This window comes from Chiloscyllium plagiosum, chromosome 6 (assembly GCF_004010195.1).
Source record: "Chiloscyllium plagiosum isolate BGI_BamShark_2017 chromosome 6, ASM401019v2, whole genome shotgun sequence".
NCBI classification, from domain to species: Eukaryota; Metazoa; Chordata; class Chondrichthyes; order Orectolobiformes; family Hemiscylliidae; genus Chiloscyllium; species Chiloscyllium plagiosum.
In genome coordinates, this window is record NC_057715.1 from 13,537,884 (window position 1) to 13,553,365 (window position 15,482).

General features: G+C 40.1%; 1 protein-coding gene across 1 annotated transcript in view; it reads left to right on the plus strand.

The window, feature by feature from the left end:
* Positions 1 to 393: 393 nt before the first annotated feature.
* Positions 394 to 15,482, plus strand: part of cars2 (cysteinyl-tRNA synthetase 2, mitochondrial) — a 35,967-nt gene continuing 20,878 nt past the window's right edge. The window contains exons 1-5 of the mRNA XM_043692677.1: positions 394 to 406; positions 1,287 to 1,370; positions 7,493 to 7,622; positions 8,161 to 8,294; positions 10,688 to 10,755. Of these exons, the coding sequence (XP_043548612.1) occupies positions 394 to 406; positions 1,287 to 1,370; positions 7,493 to 7,622; positions 8,161 to 8,294; positions 10,688 to 10,755 (429 nt within the window). The remainder of the gene's footprint in view (positions 407 to 1,286; positions 1,371 to 7,492; positions 7,623 to 8,160; positions 8,295 to 10,687; positions 10,756 to 15,482) is intronic.

Genomic DNA, 15,482 nt, shown 5'->3' on the forward strand with positions numbered 1-15,482 from the left:
TGGTTAGATTTGAATTGTTATCAAAACGCTTACCAACTATTTCACAGCCAAATGTTACATATTTTCAATTTTCCGGTATATTTTGAGACTGCTAGTTAATCATATGACAGGTGCTTATAAACTGTCAGTACAAAACAACATTCACTCTCTCTTAAAGGTACAGTACTCACAAACTTCATAACACAAGGGCTGGGAAGAGGATAGAGTAAGGCTAGGGCAGTAATTGGTCAGATGATATTCAGTGGGCAGTTCAGGCAGAAGAGTCATGGGTCAGAAGGTTGAGGTTGCCTGCTTAGGTAGTGTGTGTTAGATCTGGTGAGCTTGGCTTGAGGTGTTTAGAAGGTGTCTGATCTTGGGCATGGGGACCTAGGGTTTCAGGGTGCAGAGCAAGAGATGAGTGTGTCAGGTATGAGGATGTGAGGATTTGTGAAGAATCAGTGTGAGTCACAGTTTAGTTCAATAGTTAACCAGGATTTAGAGCAGGTTTTCATCCATTAACATTTCCTGCATAGCTATTTAGCTTAGTCTATTGGAATCCTTTGAAGTCTTTGATTCTAATTCAGGTCAGGGATTTTTTTCAGATGGTCCCAGACATTTGGTAATTGCCCCAAGAAAATTTCAATTTTCAGAACAGTTCCCTTGAACTCAGCTCTATCAGCGCGTCTGTAATAACCCAAAGCAAAATTCCAGTCTGTGCTGCAGCAACAACCATCTTCCTATCTCAAAATCTGGGCCATTATGATGATCTGTGTATTCTACTACAACCCTCATCCCCTTAGTAATAGACTTCAGCAATTCCCCGATGACACATGTTAGACTAATTGGCCTCTGGTTTTTTTGTCCTGTCTTTCTTTCTTCATTAATGGTATGATTGTAGCAATTTTCCAATCTGCAGGACCCTTTCAGAATTTCAGACATTTTGGCAGATTAAAACCTTTGCCTCTATCGTCTTTGTAGCCAACTTTTAAAGATGCAAGGTAACTATAAAAAAAACTCAAAACTTGCTATTAAAATAAAATCAGATATATACTAGAAAAAGAAAACATTTACAGGGATAGAGTAGGGGAAATGGGATTAATTGGATATCTCTTTCAAAGACCCAGTACAATACAGAAATGATGAGCTATGTGTGCTGTTTCATCATTCTAAGATATTAGCAAATATCTACAGTTCGGTATGATTTGACCCAGTTATATATACAAATAAATTCTTAAGCAAACCTGTCATGATTTCAGAAAGCAATTTTTATTCACTAAACAAAACACTTGTTTTTTAAAACACTTCAGGAAATGTGTATTTTGACATCCAGTCTATCGATAGTCAGTATGGGAAGTTCGTTGGAATATGTGCTGACACAGCTGGAGAAACAAGTATGTATTTTTAATTGTTCATGTCATTACTGTTTTGATTTTATACCTGTACCACTTTTCTTTCAATCATGATCATATTTTCCATGAGTAGACTGGGTCTTGAGCTGAAAGCTATGACTCCACTTAGTGTAAGAGTCAGTGCCACCAGGGGGGATTTGACGGTTGTCCCCAAATATCTGAGTGGTGATTTCCCTAATGTCATCTCAGAAAATGGCAACAATGACTAAATGATCAAACAGTTTTATGTAAAATAAAAGTAATTCATGAATCTACAGTAAAGGATTTGCTCTCACATTGCACAGCTGGGCTGACAGTTTAAAAAGACAATGCATATAAATCTTGCAGCATCTCTGAGTATGTTCTTTGAAATATACCTCTAATTGTAAGATGTTTTTGGGTGCTGTTGACTATGTTTGTGGAAGAGGCTAGGAGACAGGGTTCCATAAGAGAGAACCTGGAATATAATGGTTTCTTGTTTCCTGAAAGGGTCTGTTTGACCGCAGTGTGTCTGACCTGACACTTATCGCAGTAATTGAATCCTGTGATCCAGGAAACCTGTTGCATCTTCTCAGTTAAATTTGTTCTTAGCAATAACAAACAACATTTATACAACACATTTGAAACATCTAAAGAGAAACTATGAGGAATATTAGGAAAGGCAACCAAAAGGTTGGTCAATAAAATAATTTAGAGGAGCAAATTAAAAGCAGAGAGAGGAAAGGGAAGCAGTTTACAGGCAGAATTCCACAGCTTAGGACTTAGTTAGCTGATGGTGTTGAAGTGAGAAAAGTAGAAATGTATAGAAGACCAGAATTGGGGAAAACTAGTCAAGGGTTGGTCCATCCATTGTATGGGATGGGAATGTGAGGGTTATGTTAATAAAATCAGATTTAACGAAATCTGATTGCATGCGACGAGCAATGGCCACAGACTATTCTCAAAGGAAATTTCATACAGATATTTCAAATTTAAAAGCACAGTAATAGATATTGAAAATCTGAAAGCAAACCGGCAATAATAGTACTCAACCAGTGTGTGTCTCACAACAACTAATGAGAAAAAAGTTAGACCTCACAGAATAAAAGGGCTAGTATGGATCCAAAATTGACTGAGTGATGGGAAACATAGAGTGTGGTGGTTAATGGATTTTTCTTTGGGCTGGGAGAAAGGTTTGTAATGGCTTCCCCAGGGGTCAGTATTGGGACTCTTGTTCTTCCTGATATGTTAAAGACCTAAAAGCGGTTGCACAGGGCACAGTTTCAAAACTTACAGATGACGTGGGACTTAGAAATATTGTGACCTGTGAGGAGGATATTGTAGAACCTCAAATGCATATTTAAATTGGTAGAATGGGTAGATAGCACATGAAATTCATTGCAGAGAAATGTGAAGTGATTCATTTTGGTAGGAAAACATGGGGAGACAATATAAGGGATTGGGGGGGGGTTAGAAAAGCAGTGGGATATGAGTATAAATGTGCACAAGTAATTGAAGGTGGAAGGGTAGGTTGAAAAAGCAGACAATAAAGCACAACATATCTTACTGTGCTTCTGAGGATAGGGATATGTAGATAGGTAGAGTGGGATGAATGTGTAGTTGAAGGGTTGGTGCAGGAAGGACAGGACTACATTCTTGGGTTACTGAATCTGTTTCTGGAAAAGGTGGGACCTGGACAAATCCAGCTGGCTGCTCCTGAACCACAGCAAGACCAACATTCTTGGGGAAATTGAAGTGTATCTATCCTAGGGTGTATAAATGTCAAATACTAAGGATATAGGTTTAAGGTGAGAGATGGAAAGTGTTTTTACACAGAGGGTATTAGGTATCTGGAATATGCTGCCAGAGGAGGTGGAAGACATAGCTATGATAGCAAAGTTTAAGGGGCATTTAAAGAGACACATGAACAGGCAGAGGACAGAGGGATACAGGCCACATGTAAGCAGATGGGATTAGTTTAGAAAAGCATCATGATCGGCACAGACATGGTGGGCCAAAGAGCCTTTTCCTGTGCTGTTCTATATTCTATGATTAACCTTGTGGTGGGAGGACAGAAGGGTCTTAGGTTTAAACTAATTTGGCAGGGAAAAAGCCTGCAAGTGGAGTCACAATAGTAAATGATGCACGGACAAATGTAGAAGAAAAGCCAAATCAGTCTGACAGGAAGAATGTAGATAGTCAGGACACAAGGGAGCTCAGTAAGGTTGGATGGCTATAATTTTAATGCAGGAGCATTGTGCAAGGGAAGAGGACTGTGATGTGCTTGACCAAATTACAATTGAGAGGAAGGAGCTATTAGACGTTCTAGTGAACTTAAAATTGGATAAGACCCAGAGAACTTTGTCCTGAGCTACTGTGGGGAGCAAGAGAAAAGGTTTCCAGGGCATTGATGTTAATTTTCAAATCCTGTCTGGATACAGGAGAGATGCCAGATGACTAGAGGACAACTGGTTGGAAAAGTTGTTTGAAAGATAAACCAGTGACTCTGACAACCATGCTTGGGAAATTATTGAACATAAATGTTAAGGGCTAGAATTAATATCCACTCTGAGAGGAAAGGATATTCAGCATGCAGATGTCAGGAGGGGTCCATGTCTGACAGGTTTAATTGAATTTTTCAAGGAGGTAATTAAATGTGTAAGTAAATGCTGTGGCTGTGGTCTATGTGGACTTTAAGGCTTCCAACAAGACAGACCAGTCAAGAAAATAGAGGCCGTGAGATCCAGGGCGATTTGGAAAATTGGGTCCAAAATAGGCTTAATGGCTAGAGGCGAAGGGTGATGATCGAAGGTTGTTTTGTGACTGGAGGCCTGTAACTAGTAACATACTGTAAGGTTTGGTGCTGGGTCCCTTGTTGTCTCTTATGTACATTAATGATCTAGACATGAATATAAGTAGTAAATAGTGTGGAGGAAAAACAAATTTGTAGAATGATATGGACTGGTCAGATGGGCTGAACAGTGGCAAATTAAATTTAATCTTGAAAATGTGAGGTGATAAATTTTGAAGAACTAATAAGAAAAGGAAGTGTACAATAAATGGTAGGACTCTCAGAAACACAGGATTAGAAGGACCTTGGTGTGCATGTCCACAGATCCTTGAAGATAACAGCACAAAGGATAATGTGATTAAAAAGGCATTTGGAATATTTGCTTTTATTAGTTGAGGCATTCAATACAAGAACAAAAAGGTTATGATTGATCTATGTAAAATGTCAGTTAGGGCACAGGTGGAGGACTGGGTCGCCAAACTTTGGAAAGAATTCAGTTGTACTAGAAAGGGTACAGAGCTCATTCACCAGGATGTTACCTGGACTGATGTGTTTCTGCTTTGAAGTGAAATTAGACTGGTTGGGGTTGTTTACTTTTGAACAGAGAATGCTGAGGAGGGACATGATTGAAATATACAAAATTGAGAGTCATAGATTTTGTTTTTTATTTGTTCACAGGATGCAGCCGTTGCTGGCTTGGCCAGCATTTGTTCACCATCCCTACTTGCCCAAATGGCTGTTAAGAGTCAACTGCATTGCTATAGATGTGGAGCCACTTATAGGGCAGACCAGGCAATGATGGCAGCTTCCTTCCCTAAAGGACATTAGTGAACCAGAATGCTGAATTCAAATTTTACCATGTGCCATGGTAGAATTCATGAAGTAACAAAGAGGATTGATGAGGGCAGAGCGGTAGACGTGATCCATTTGGAATTCAATAAGGCATTCGACCAGGTTCCCCATGGTTAGCAAGGTTAGATCTCATGGAATACATGGAGAACTAGCCATTTGGATACAGAACTGGCTCAAAGGTAGAAGACAGAGAAGTGGAGGGTTGTTTTTCAGACTGTGGCCTGTGACCAGTGCTGTGCCACAAGGATTGGTACTGTGTCCACTACTTGTCATATTTTATATAAATGATTTGGATGTGAGCATAAGAGGTATAGTTAGTAAGTTTGCATATGACACTAAAATTAGAGGTGTAGTGGACAGCGAAGAAGGTTACCTCCGATTACAATGGGATCTTGGTCAGATGGGCCAATGGGCTGAGAAATGGGCAGATGGAGTTCAATTTAGATAAATGTGAGGTGCTGCATTTTGGGAAAGCAAATCTTAGCAGGACTTATCCACTTAATGGTAAGGTCCGGGGGAGTGTTGCTGAATAAGGCGATCTCGGAGTGCAGGTTCATAGCTCACTAAAAGTGGAGTCACAGTTAAATAGGATAGTGAAGAAGGCATTTGGTATGCGTTCCTTTATTGGTCAGAGTATTGAGTACAGGAGTTGGGAGGTCATGTTGCGGCTGTAAGGATATTGGTTAGGTCACTTTTGGATTATTGCAGGAAATGTGTTGCTGGAAAAGCGCAGCAGGTCAGGCAGCATCCAGGGAACAGGAGAATCGACGTTTCGGGCATAAGCCCTTCTTCAGGAATGGCTGAAGCCCTGGAGAAGGGCTTATGCCCGAAACGTCGATTCTCCTGTTCCCTGGATGCTGCCTGACCTGCTGCGCTTTTCCAGCAACACATTTCCAGCTCTGATCTCCAGCATCTGCAGACCTCACTTTCTCCTTTGGATTATTGCATGCAATTCTGGTCTCCTTCCTATCGGAAAGATGTTGTGAAACTTGAAAGGGTTCAGAAAACATTAAGAAAACATATTTCAGAAAACAAAGGATGCTGCCAGGGTTGGAGGATTTGAGCTATAGGGAGAGGTTGAATAGGCTGGGGCTGTTTTCCCTGGAGTGTCGGAGGCTGAGGGGTGACCTTATAGAGGTTTATAAAATCATGAGGGGCATGGTTAGGATAAAATAGCCAAAATTTCTTCCCTGGAGTGGTGGAGTCCAAGACTAGAGGGAGGGAGAGAGGGGAAAGATATAAAAGAGACTTAAGGGGCAACCTTTTCACACAGCGGGTGGTACATGTATGGAATGAGCTGCCAGAGGAAGTGGTGGAGTTTAGGACAATTGCAATATTTAAAAGACATCTGGATGGGTATATGAATAGGAAGGGTTTGGAGGGATATGGGCCGGGTGGTGGCAGGTGGGACTAGATTGGGTTTGTAAACCTGGTCGGCATGGACAGGTTGGACCGAAGGGTCTGTTTCCGTGCTGTACATCTCTATGACTCTCTCTACCCAGAACATTAACGTGAGGTTCTAGATTACTAGCCCAGTGACAATCCTACTATGCCATCACCTCCCCTAACATAGAGAAGAAGCTTTTCCACTTTATAGAAGGATCAATAACCAACAGGTGTAGATTTAAGGTGAAAGACAGGAAGTTTAGAGGAGATTTTAAGAAAAGTTTTTCATCTGCATTGTGTTAGCTGTCTGGAACTCATTCGGTTGAAAGAGTAGTAGATGTGGGATCCATCATAACATTTAGATAGTATTTAGCATGCAAGATTATGGCCAAAGTGCTGGAAAATGAGACTAAGATAGATCAGTGCTTAATGATTCATGTGGATGTAATCAGCCCACAAGTCTCTTTCCATGCTGCAATATTCTATATACATTTGCAAGCTTCAGAGAGGTAGTGGGAGAATGGCATTCCATGATAACCTCATGGGTTGAATGGCCTCCTTCAGTGCTCTGTGATTCTGAGAACAGGCAACATCTGTTGAGTGGGCAAACAGTGAACATTTCAAATCAGTGATCTTTTATTAGATTTGAGAGATAGAATTAGAAGTCCACACCCTCCCTCCAAAGAGTAACCCACCCAGACCCATTCCCATTCTCTATATTTTCCCCTGACTAATGCACCTAGCCTACACATCCCTGAAAACTATGGGCAATTTAACCTGCACACCTTTGGATCATGGGAGGAAACGGGAGCACCTGGAGGAAACCCACATAGAAATGGGGAGAATGTGCAAACTCGGCACAGACAGTCACCCAAGCCTGGAATTGAACCCGGGTCCCAAAACTTGTCTCAGACCCAAATGGAAACATTTCCCCTCTCCTGTTGTAATAGGACGTGGGAAAGCAGGGACAGTGAGAGAAGCAGTTTGGAGAGCAAACAATGCAGGAGAAATCCTCAGCCACATTTTGATGTACCATTGAAAACAGAGCACAGATTCATGTCTGAAAACACTTATTTTAAATAACTAATGGGTTATTGTTGATTATTTTAATTGCTAGCTGCTGGTGATAAAAGGCACATCAGAGACTTTGCTTTGTGGAAAGCATCAAAACCAAATGAGCCGTCTTGGATATCCCCATGGGGTAAGGGTCGACCTGGCTGGCATATTGAGTGTTCCACCATTGCAAGGTTGGTATTTGTGTTTCTTGTTAAATATACAATGACAAAATTGACCCAAAAGTTTTATTGCTCACAGAAGCATTACTCTACATAATTTGACATGAAGCCACATAAGGAAGTGATAGGACTGAAGACTAAAGACCTAAAGGAGTACCCTAAAGAGGTAGAGCAGGAGATGTTTGAGAAGGCATTGCACAATTTAGCACATCAGCAGCTGAAGGTTTGGCTGTCAATGGTGAAACAATGGAAATCGGGCATGTGCTGGATATCAAGATTGGAACAAGTTTGAGATCTTGTAAGGTTATGGGACTCTGAGATTACAGAGATGGGGAGGGTGAGTTCAATGGATGGAATTGAAAACAAATATGATAATTTGAAAATTAAGGCATTGCCAACACCTCGGATTTTTAGTCATGACATTTTTTCTTATTTCCAGTTAATTTCTTGGTAGACATTTGTGAGCTTGTCAAAGGTGCTCATGTACTGAGAAAATAGTTTCGCACTACTTGATATATCAAATGGTGAGCATAACTGTGTGCATTTTCAGCTCTGTGTTTGGAAATAAATTGGACATCCATTCAGGTGGAATAGACCTAGCGTTTCCCCATCACGAGAATGAGATTGCTCAATGTGAGGCCTACCACCAGTGTGAGCAATGGGGCAACTACTTTTTACACTCAGGTACGTATTTGTTGGCCAGTGGAAGAAGAGCAGATGGAATTCAAAGACATTAATTCATATGGGGCAGTTGTCATGAGTTTTTGATTCGTGAGGGATTAATAGTGAAATAAATTTTTCTACATTGAACTGTATATTTCGGAATCTGTATGTAATTTTCTGACCATCAATTTTAGTTCTGCAATTGCTCTGGAGGGAAAAATTCTTCACTTTTTTTTTAAGAAGGCTTCTTGAACAGATGCATAATCATAACTAACATTAAATTCAGATCAAATTCCCTGAGCAGTTTGGATATTTGATTTTTAAGTTTTCTCCCAGCCACTTGACTTTAAAAGATGTAATTCATATCACAGTAATTGATTAATCTTTTGCATTCACTTATGTGATGTGTTTGCTGTTGGCAGGCCAGCATTTGTTGTCCAAGCCTAATTCCCTTTGACAAGGTAATGGTGAGTTTTCTTCTTGAACCACAGCAATCCATGTGCTGTGGGTAGACCCACAATACCATCAGGGAGGGAACTTTACCTAATTGAATATACAGCAATATATTTCTGGGTTAGGACAATGAGTGGCTTGTAGAGGAGCTTGGAGAGTAGTGTTCCCATGTATCTGCTCTTTTCCTTCTAAATGGAAGTGGTTATAGGTTTGGAAGGCACAGTAAAGGAGCCTAATTTTTTGTTTTATCATTAAATGAAGTCATTGGAAGCAAGAATGCAGCCTAATGAGGAGGGGAATTGTTTTGTTGTTTAGTAATGAACAGAATCAATGTAATTGAATTCAAGGCCTGCAGCAGTATATCATAACCCATGTTATGTCATGGTGTGATTTTGTTTTTTAAAATTGAGTTTTCAATACAGTGAATTGTTTGCTGGTGGATGGATCTTTGATTTTTTTTTTTAGCTGGTTTAAACTGTTAGCCAAACTCATCAATCCATTTGGATTGGAATGCTTGAATGTCTGTAAAGAGACCAACAATCTCAGCTTTTTAGGTTTTGATTCATGGAATGGGCATTCTTCAGGCCTAAGGTTCTTAGTTCCAGTATCTCTGTTGTGCACTGGTAGAGTTATTGATATAAAACTTCAAAAAGTTTATTTTGTGTAACTAATTTTACTTTCACATATTTGTATTCAACCAAAGAACCTAGATATTTTTAACCAAATTGTCCCTTCCTACCTGAGCTGAACTTCTTGCCTTTCAGTAGCTGATTGTAAACTATTCCATTTCTCTATTTGGTTTCCAAATCCTTCATTCTCCATTATTTCAATAATTATTCATCTTTGAATGTGACCACTGATTTTGAATTAATCTCCATTAGTGGCCACACTGCACTTTCCACTGTGTTGTCTGAAAGTGTTTATTCTCATCTTCCACTTTATTTTTGGGTAAATGAGATCGGAACCAATGGATGGGGGATGTTGAAGTTGCAGTAAGTAGGCACATGCACCTGGATATCTTTTCCTTTTCTACCTGACAATCTTTTCTATGAAAGCTGATTATAAAGAAAATGGGGTATGTTGTAAAATAGATGGCAGATTTGGCTTCATACATTTCAATTTCAGCCATGCTTGACTTCAGCATTTCTTTATTCTATGAAGAGTCATAGAGCCATACAGCATAGAAACAGGCCCTTAAGCCCATGATATCTATGCCAAACCACAAACACCAAACTACTTGCACTTGGATCATAGCCTACTGTGCTCTGGCATTTTAAATGCTTGTCCAGATCCTTCATAAATGTTGGGACAATACCTGCCTCCGCTACCCTCTCAGGTAGCGTGTTCCATCTTTGTACCATCCTCTGGTTAAAAAAGTTCAAAACCACTTGCTCCTCACCTTAAGCTTAAGCACACTGGTCTTAGATGCGTCTGCCATGGGGAAAATATCGACTCTGTCTATGCCTCTCATAATTTTGCATGTATAAGTCAGTTCCCTTTCCTCTGCCAGGAAAAACAAACCTGCATTCCAGTCTCTCCTCAAAATTGAGACTTCCCAACCCAGGCAATATCTGGTGAATCTCCTCTGCATTGTCTTCAGTGTAGTCATGTCTTAGATAGTGTCGCTACCAGAACTGCACACTATAATCAAACTGTGGTTATAAAGTTGCAACAAGACTTCTCTGTTTCAATATTTTACATTCCGGTTAATTGAAGGCAAGCATCCCTTTGGCACCACCCTGTCTACCTGCGCTGATACCTTCACAGATCTATGCATTTGCACACCAAAGTCCCTTTGTTCTTCAGTACTCTCTAGGGACCTACCATTCATTATGTAAAACCTTCCTTATTAGACCTCCCAAAGTGCTTCCCCTCACACTTACCAGGATTAAATTCTATCTGCCCAATTTACCAGCCGATCAATATCATGCTATAGCCTTGTTTGAATTTCTTTTGCACAGGGCATTTGCATTTGAAAGGAAGTGAAGAAAAGATGTCAAAATCATTGAAAAATTATATCACAATCAAGGTAACTATCCACTTATATCCCTCCTGTTTACTTTTTTCTTGTTTCTCTTTGTTCCTTCGAAAATTTCTTCTAATGACAGCTGGTAGCAGTGCACAATGGACTTCATTCACCAACTGTTAACTGGATGAATGAAATGAACATGCTTATTCTAACCAGGGTCTGAAACATTGCAAGTTATATGATACAGTTGGGTTATAGATGTGGAGTCTTATAGGTGTCAATGGGGTTAGCCCTAATTCTCAGCTTGATTGGCTGAAGATTTGGGCAAACAGAAGAAAGCTTTCTACTGTTGTTGAACAATTGAGAGAGGTATGCAGTACAAGCCAGTAAGCAATATCATTAGCTGGTAAGAGAGCAAAAGCAGTAACACACTAATGTAATCCAGTTTTGAGATCATTGACCAATTTTTAAAAACTCTTTGCATCTAACTGCTTCATGAAGTATTTGGAGGATGCTGGCAATAGACATGATGGATAGAATGATTTCCTTCTCTGCTATAAACAACATTCTATAAATGTTGGCGGCACCTGCAGATTAGTTATCACCCAACGAATCACAGCAATAATAAAGAACACCAAAAATTCAAAACAATGATTCAGATCGCCACTGTTTGAATAAATTCGGTGACTCAAGGTAATTGTTACTCTGTGGGCTTCTAATCGTGTTCCTACCATCAGTGTTGCATAACAGTTGCTGCAGAAAACTGACAAGTGTGTTGTGTTATCCATCACTAGAAGAAAGAAGTGCACGTGGGGTGACTGAATATCCTGGAATTCGTTACCCATAATTGAGAAGACTGAGGCCTGATCTTACAAATGTCTTTAAAGTTATGAAACTGTTTAATAATGTAGATATAGGAAAGAAGAGATCAAAACAAACGACTTAAATAAGTGGAAGCCTATACAAACAAATAATGTCGTTGATATCCTGAATAATTTGCATTATAGTAGATGCACACTGTCCCTTGAAACCACTGACACTAATGACATCCTTTGGAATGGATATATTAGCTTTGCAGAGCAAAAAACTGCAGCAGCAACATTTTACAGGGGCAGCATTTGAAAGAGAAGCAGCCAGTAATATTGAAGAGCTGGATGGAAGAAGTTCTCAAACTAAGGAGTATTAAATAATGGCATAATTCACCACATGTGGTTATAGGAATTAATATTTAGTATGAAGTTGATGGGAATAAATGAAAATGGGATTGTGATTATAGGAGACACGAGGGTTCAAATCCAACTGTAGTTTCTCCCTTTGGTAATTTCTTGCTCTCTGCTCTTTTTATAATACTCTATCCAATTGTATAACCTACCACATCTCTGCACAATTATGTTTTTTCTTTAAGTTTTATGCTATCTTTTAATATTTCTAATTAACCATGGATGGTGGGTCCATCCCTTAGAATTTTCCTTCCTCACTCAACTGCATCTTTTCTGAGATATCCTTTTAACTATCTATTGACCCATCACTATTGACCCATCCTTTAACCTAACTTGCCAATTTACTTTAACCAGATTTGTAAAAACTTATTTGTGGGATGTGGGTACCACTGGAATTTATTGCTGATTCCTTTAAGAAGGTGGTGGTGAACTGTGTCCTTGAAATATTGCGGTTTGGTGTTGGCATACCCACAATGCTCTTTGGAAGGGACTTCCTGGATTCTGACTCAATGACATAGAAGGAATGTTGATATATTTCCCAGTCAGAATGATGTGTAACTGGGAGAGAAGCTTGCAGATGGTTGCCTTCCCATGTAGCTGCTTTCCTGTCCTACTAGATGATAGTGATAATGGAGTCTTGGTGCATTTCTGCACTGTGTTTGTAGCTGATAGACACTGCTGCTTCTGTGTATCAGTGGTGGATGGATTGAATGTTGGTGGATGTGGTGGCATCTAAATGGTTGCTTTGTCCTGGATGATGCTAAGCTCCTTGAGTGATGTCGGGAAGGTACTCATCCAGGCAAGTCCATCACACTCCTGACTGATGTCTCATACTTGGTGGACTGGTTTTGAAGTATCAAGAGGTGAGTTACTTGCTAAAGGATTCATAGCCTCTGACCTGGAGTTGCGATGACATATATCCAACAACCACAACCATCCTTTATGCTAAGTATGCCTGCCAGCATTGTAAAATCCCGCTCCTCACTTTCATGCCCTCAAGATTGTATTTATTTAAAAATAGTCATGGACCCACTCCTCTCTCCCTTAAATTGAATATAAAATTCAATCATAGTAAGATTGCTGCTGTCTAGGAGGCACCTTTAAAATGTGATAATTAATTAACCCTGTCTCATTGAACCAGGTCTTGTATAACTGTCAGCTCCAGCAATGCTGTTCAAGAAACTATCCTGAAAACATTCTATGAACTCCTCATCCTGGTCACCTTTGTCCTTCTGACATTCCCTGTCGATATGTAGATGAAAATCTACCATGATTATCATCATGTCTTTCTGACAGGGTCTCATTATTTCTTCCTTTATGCCTCCTCTACTGTGTGGTTATTGTCAGGAGTGCCTGTACACCATTCCTGAAAGTGACTTATTACCTTTATAATTTCTTACTTCTACCACTTGGTTTTCCTGATCTTAGGTAACCACTCTGTATTGTGCTCATATTATCATTAATTAACAGAGCCACTCATCCACCTTTTTCCTACTTTCCTGTTATTTCAAAGTGTCCTGTACGTTTCCAGATTCAATCCAGACTGTCATTTGGCAGTCATGTCTCTATAATGGCTATCAGCTCATACTTAATCACTTCTGTTTTCTTTCTACATGCATCCAGTTTGTTTCAAAGGCTGCTATTATTCACAATCAGAATACAGAGTGCTTTTGGAGCCCTTAGTTCTATTGTTTGCCTCTCTGTAAATGCTAGTTGTATTTATTAGTTGACTTGTAGATTTACACTATCTATCCCTTTCTGTCACCATCTTTATTTTTTTATTGATGTCTTCCTCTTTGCCTTGAGTCTCCTCTTTAATTTGTTGCATCTTCCTAAATTTGATTTCTTGCCTTGACTATTCAGATTAAAATCCTCTCAATTTTCCTAGTTATGGAATTGGTGAGGGTACAGGCTTGAGTGGAGACAATCCCAATGGAACAACTCCTACATTTCCCAGTACTGATGCCAGTGCTCACAAACTAGAGGGGAAAGTGAGGCTGCAGATGCTGGAGATCAGAGCTGAAAATGTGTTGCTGGAAAGGCGCAGCAGGTCAGGCAGCATCCAAGGAGCAGGAGAATCGATGTTTCGGGCATGAACCCTTCTTCAGGAATGAGGAAAGTGTGTCCAGCAGGCTAAGATAAAAGGTACGGAGGAGGGACTTGGGGGAGGGGCGTTGGAAATCGATAGGTGGAAGGAGGTCAAGGTGAGGGTGATAGGCCAGAGTGGGGTGGGGGCAGAGAGGTCTGGAAGAAGATTGCAGGTTAGAATAGTCCTCACTTTCTCCTCCATAATTAAGACCCACTAAACCATGAAAAATTCACTGTGGCTCAAATGAAGAAGCCGTAATTGTTGGAGGAAGAGCGCCTCAGCTTTCGCCTAGGAACCCTCCAACCACAGGGGATGAACTCGGATTTCTCCATTTTCCTCATTTCATGTGGCATGGTCAGTTGGCTCATTCCTCCTGCAGCCCTTGCTGTCATCCAGATAAGTTGAAAGAACTTCAAATTTGTTGGAAATTGCTAAGACTGGTTCTCTTGCACTCGTGCCCTATGGGTCCCATTACCTGCCTCACTTGCTGTCTAACACTGTTGTCCCTCTACATTGACCAACAGCCAGTCTAACCCTAAGAGGCATGACAGCCTCCTGCTACAAAGAATCCGGTAATATTTCCCCTCCCTGATGCATTGCAGTGTCTGTTGTTCAGCAGATTTCATCAAATGTGAGCTGAAGCTGCTCGAACTGCAAACACTTGCTGCATTCTTGATTAACAGAATCCCAAAATGGTGCTGACACCAGGTGACTCTTTGTGAGCTCTCTAAAACAGATCTTATTCTCACACTTCTTACAACAGTTTTGCACTTTTAAACCTCCTCCTGCTGAATGGACCTGTCTAATTTCAAATCTAATGTTGATCTTGCTTTTGTGCACCTCCTGTGCAGCTGTAACTTTGTATGCCTCACTCTGTATAAACACGCTATGATCCATGTGACCTTGTATGTTATGATCTGCCTGTAATGTTTGCGAAACAAAACTTTTCACTATACTTAGATACATGTGACAGCAATAAATCAAATCAAGAGAATAAAAGGTTATTGGGAGAAGGCAGAAATGTCTATGAGACCACAATGAGAACAACCATGATCTTTTTTAATGGCAGAGTAACTAAAAGGATCAAATGGCTTACTCTTGCCTGTATGATCACTTGTTGAAGCCTAGGCATTCCAAGCACAATGCAAAATGCCTAAGTGATTAGATTTAAAAAGCACACAACACCAGGTTATAGTCCAACAGAGAAAATGAGGTCTGCAGATGCTGGAGATCAGAGATGGAAATGTGTTGCTGGAGAAGCGCAGTTATAGTCCAACAGGTTTATTTGGAAGCACTAGCTTTCAGAGCGCTGCTCCTTCATCTGGTAGCTATGGAGCAGGACCATAAGACACAGAATTTATAGCAAAAAATTACAGTGTGATGAACTGAAATGATATATTGAACAAACCTACACTGCTGTTAAGTCTTTTATCTTTTAGAATGGATTGCAGGTTTTGGTTCATTAATATGTAAATCCC